At 47.2% G+C, this 4,555-nt stretch overlaps 1 protein-coding gene across 1 annotated transcript; it reads right to left on the bottom strand.

Moving 5' to 3' along the window:
* Nucleotides 1–1,078: 1,078 nt before the first annotated feature.
* PRND (prion like protein doppel) lies at nt 1,079–4,291 on the bottom strand. The gene is given in 5 exon segments (XM_036245441.1): nt 1,079–1,635; nt 4,076–4,130; nt 4,133–4,195; nt 4,197–4,241; nt 4,244–4,291. Coding segments are annotated over 5 exon segments (768 nt in total).
* Nucleotides 4,292–4,555: the final 264 nt, after the last annotated feature.

Here is a 4,555-nt window from a genome sequence, read left to right as displayed (position 1 = left end):
TTCTTTTTAACCTCTTAGACTAGGAGGGATTATTTTTTCATAGTGATAAGTGGCTCACAAAAACGATGGCCCGTCCCCAAAGTGGTGGTAAAAATACTGCTTGAAATTGTGTAGAGTCCCTGGGAAAAGAAAGTATACTTAAAGATACTCATATGCATGTACCTAAAACCATGCACAGAAATTTAGGAGAACATTAGAAAGCAAGCATGTCATTTAAAAATATTTCCCTAAATACATGGACTGTTTCAGAGATGGGAACAGCAAACATTTATCCTTCTTGTAGAAAAAAAAAAGAAACCTTCCTGTAGCAGACACATCTTTCTGTGGTTCTTGTCGGCTCTTGGAATCAGTTTGGCAATATTTCCTCCCGAGATCATTTCTGGGCCTTTATCTATCTTTATTTCTATTGTAGTTCAATCCCTTTGTTATACTTTAGTTTAATTAGAAGAATGAAATTAAACCTGCATGTAACAAAGGTATCAAACTACATGACCAGCAGCTCAGGTCTTTTCATATTTCTAAAAATGGAATTTCCAGATTCATCAGAGATATGTTTGCCCTTGGCCTTGAGAGCCATTACGGGTCACAGGACAGCTCTGGGGTTGCACAGAGTGGACTATCTGGGGTCAGTCAAGCCAGGGTTGAATTTCGGTTCTGCCACTTTCTAGTTCTGGGAACCTCAGTTTCCTCCTCTATACAATGGGAATAACACCTACTTCTGAGGATTGTTGGGAAGTATTGTGTGAAGTGCTTGGCACAGTCCCTGGTGCGTTCTTTTACCTGTTCACCAAGCATAGATTATCTGTGTGATACGGTGTGCCGGGCTCTCCACCAGGAGCCGAGGACGCAGGGATGAACACGCCCCTGGGCTAGAGCCTGCAGGGGATTGAGGCGCGAACGATCACATTGAGGCAGATGTCCGAGTGGACACTAGGGAGTGTGCTATTTAAGCGCTGAAGAATCACTGGCCTTTGGTACCTTCAGAACATGTGTGGCTGGAGACTGGGGGAAGAGAGCTGGGATGGCTGTGGTTTGCTCGGCCTCTCTTCTCCGCGGGGCTGCCTGCCTGCTTGCAAGCTTATTTCACTACGAACCAATGGAAAACCAGCAGGCAGAGCACCACGGGCTGGTCCAGGGTGACCCGACGTCCTACTCCCCTTTCCAACCAAAACTCGCACTGCTTGACCGAGCAGAGCTCGCGGATCAGCCGCCACAGGATCCGCTGGTGAAGCCTGTTGTTCTGTTTCTCTTGGGCCAGCAGCTCCTCCTGGTTTGCAGCCTGCGTGGCGTTGATGCAGCTGGTGACAAACTTCTCCTTGGTCACGTTGGCCTCGGAGCAGCCGTTGTAGTGGATCTCGTCGGGGAACTGCCAGTAGTTGGCCTCGTAGTACCTGTTGCCCTCGGCTCCGAAGTCGATGTCCAGCTTCCGGCCGTGCTTGATGAAGGCCCCGGGGCGTATCTGCATCTCCACCCGTTGGGCCTCCGTGACCTGGGACGTACCGGGCGAGGCCTTCCGGTTCCACTTGATTCTGTGCTTTATGCCTCTCGCCTTGACGGCGGCGAGCTGGCTCAAGAGCAGGACACAGACAACGGCCAGCCAGCATGCACCCACGGGCTTCGTCATTGTGTCAGAATCTGCAACAGCAAAGGATGGGGCAGGTCACTTCTCCAGTGGGGCTCCCGGCTCCCCGTCCCCTCCCACGTGTAGATTTTAAACAAGGAATAGCATCCTTGCCCCATTTACATTTTTCCAGGAGTATAATGGTTTTCCCGTGCTTGGGCTGCACAGGGTTAAGTCAATACCAAGTTTCTTGCCTTCACCTGGAACTAGACCCATTCAGGGCGGTGACCCTGGTTTTCTCAGACAGATAAGAAGCTGTAACTGGCAATTATACAGCTTTTGAGTGTACATGGGAAAAGAAATGAGTTAATGACTTAATACACACAAGTTTTCTTTGGTACTCCTGGCTTTTAAATCAAGGGGTCCCTAGGAGGCAAATAGCAGTAGAAGAGTTGGAATCAGAGGCTTCTGGGCATAGAGTGTATTTTAAAATTTTTTTGTTAAGCAATGTTAATACTTAAAATGAAACTATATATTGCTAACCAGAGCAGCTTACAAAATGCATAGGCTGTGTTTTTATTTTATGATTATTATTCATTGTTGACACTATTACATAGGCTGTGTTTTGATTTTTTAAATTTACTTTATTTTAATAGGCTGTGTTTTTAATATTCCCTCTTTATTCTTTATTGCTCTGAGCTGGTACTGTCTTGGGACCTTCTGTCATCTACTCTAAGAAAGTCGCTGGCTGCTGATCCTGAAGGCCTTTGAGGTAATGAGAGAGAAAGAGAGAGAGAGGAGATGAGTGGGGGGGGGAGAGAGATGGGATGTAGGGAGGGACCCCTGCCTCTCTCCATGTCCAGGAGTAATCCTTTCATGTTTCACCACTAGGGACAGCGTGCCCCCCTCTGCCTCTCTCAGCTGACTTCTTGTTACACACTGTGTGTCAGCCACTGACATTGCCTAAGTTACTTCCCACGTGGGATAGGTATACTACTATCCCCATTTTATAAAAGTGGTACTGGGAATCAGAGAAGTTAGGTCATTTGCCAAGGCCACACAACGGCAGGTGGCCGACTTGAAAGCAGCTCTGTCTGACACTGTTCCCATCATGCCCCACAGCCCTTCTGGGCTACAGGAGGAGAAGGTTCTCACATTTTATGCTTTTGACTAACTGGGCATGAAGGGCAGCCCCACTGGACCCTAAACTGAGCAAAGAGCTCAGGAGGCATTTCAGGAGAAATGAGGTGATGGGGAGGGCCTGGGGGATGACCCTAGGGCATCTGGAAGGCTGCCCATGACATCAGGGAATATCCTTCCCTTCCAGCCCCCTAATCCGGTAGTTTGTCACATCTGGCTCCTGAAACTACAATAGTTATTATGGAAATCCACCTCCCAAGGTTAACTGTTCGGGCATTCCAGCACCTGGACCTTTGTCGGAGTGGATCAGGGATACAGGAAGTTATTATAGAGGAGCATGCTTAGGTTGTCGCCTAGATAAGATTTACTGTAAATTCCTAAGTGCCAGAGCTGGAGGAGGTTGGAAAGTTACCTTGCTTAGCCCCTAACACACCCTCCATCATTTCCTTGCAGTATTCCTTAAAGTGGTTAGTACACCTCTGTTAAAATGTTCCACTCTGGTGAGACACTGATTCTTATGTGGAAAAACAGGGAAAATCCAACCTAAGTGCATTTCTAGTCTCCTCTGGGTGCCTGCAAAGAGGCCTCTGCTAACTTTTCTCTTTCTTTCTTTCTTTCTTTCTTTCTTTCTTTCTTTCTTTCTTTCTTTCTTTCTTTCTTTCTTTCTTTCTTTCTTTCTTTCTTTCTTTCTTTCTTTCTTTCTTTCTTTCTTTCTTTCTTTCTTTCTTGTATGTGCCCCTAGTGGGAACCGAACCTGAGACTCTCTGGTCCACAAGCCGACACTCCAACTGCTGAGCGAAACCCGCCAGGGCTCTGCTAACATTTCTTAATGGTCAGGCATCACTTGGCTTCTGCCTCAGGGTGGGCATGCATGTGCCTGGCAGCTGCCCGTGCACCCAGGCTTTCAGAACCCCACCCCTCATACCCCCTAAACACAGTGAACTCAGAGCAGTTTTCTCCAAAGAGTTTCAAGCAAACATTCATTAACCTCTCAAACAGGGACCACACCCCATGTCATCAGCCCTTACTCCTTGGTAAGAGAAACCTTAAATAAGAATAATAACATCAATTATAAGCACATCAAATTAAATAAAAGCATAGAGATCTTGAGAAAGAAATTAGTCTTTCTAGACAAGGGCTTAAAAGCAAGAGAAAATCCCAACCAGTCAACCCTAAAATAGATTTTATTATAGCAGCAAAACATAGACATGCAACACCTAGGGTGACTAAACATTCTCACAAGTGTCCCCTCACTTGGGTCCCATCCCCTGAGATAGGAGTCAAATAACCATTGCATGGTTTGCAGTCTGGTTAGAAATGAGCAACCCTGACCACAGAAGTGGAATCACGCACAAACCCTGCCTCCCCACATACCTTGGGCTCTCTCTGGGAGCGTGCCTCTGGAGCACCTGCCACAGGCCGCGCTATCCTGGAGCACAGTCTTGGCAGCCAGGCCTGCCCAGCTTTGTAGGAGCTGCAGAAGGAGTGGCATTCCTGCCTCTTTCCAAATATGGCAGCCTCCCCTCCCTGGCAGGACCAATCAGGAGTTCCCGGGCGCTCCTTTGTCTTGAGAAGGATGGAGCTTCTCATCACTCTTTACTAATAAGCATCACATGAAGATCTTGATGAAGTTCAGCGACACTTGAGAGTTGCCTTTTATTTTATTTATGTATTTATTTACTCACCATTGCCAGTTTATTATAAAGGATACAAATGAACAGCCAGATGAAGAGGTGCAGAGGGTAAGGTCTGGAAGCATTCCAAATGCAGGAGCCCCCACAGAGTTTGGGGTGTACCACCCTCCCAGAATGTGGATAAGCGCACCAACCTGGAAGCTCTCCAATCCCCGCTGTG

Source organism: Molossus molossus, unplaced genomic scaffold (assembly GCF_014108415.1).
Source record: "Molossus molossus isolate mMolMol1 unplaced genomic scaffold, mMolMol1.p scaffold_m16_p_6, whole genome shotgun sequence".
NCBI lineage: Eukaryota > Metazoa > Chordata > Mammalia > Chiroptera > Molossidae > Molossus > Molossus molossus.
The sequence above is the reverse complement of the archived record's forward strand: the minus strand, read 5'-3'. Positions and strand labels throughout refer to the sequence as shown.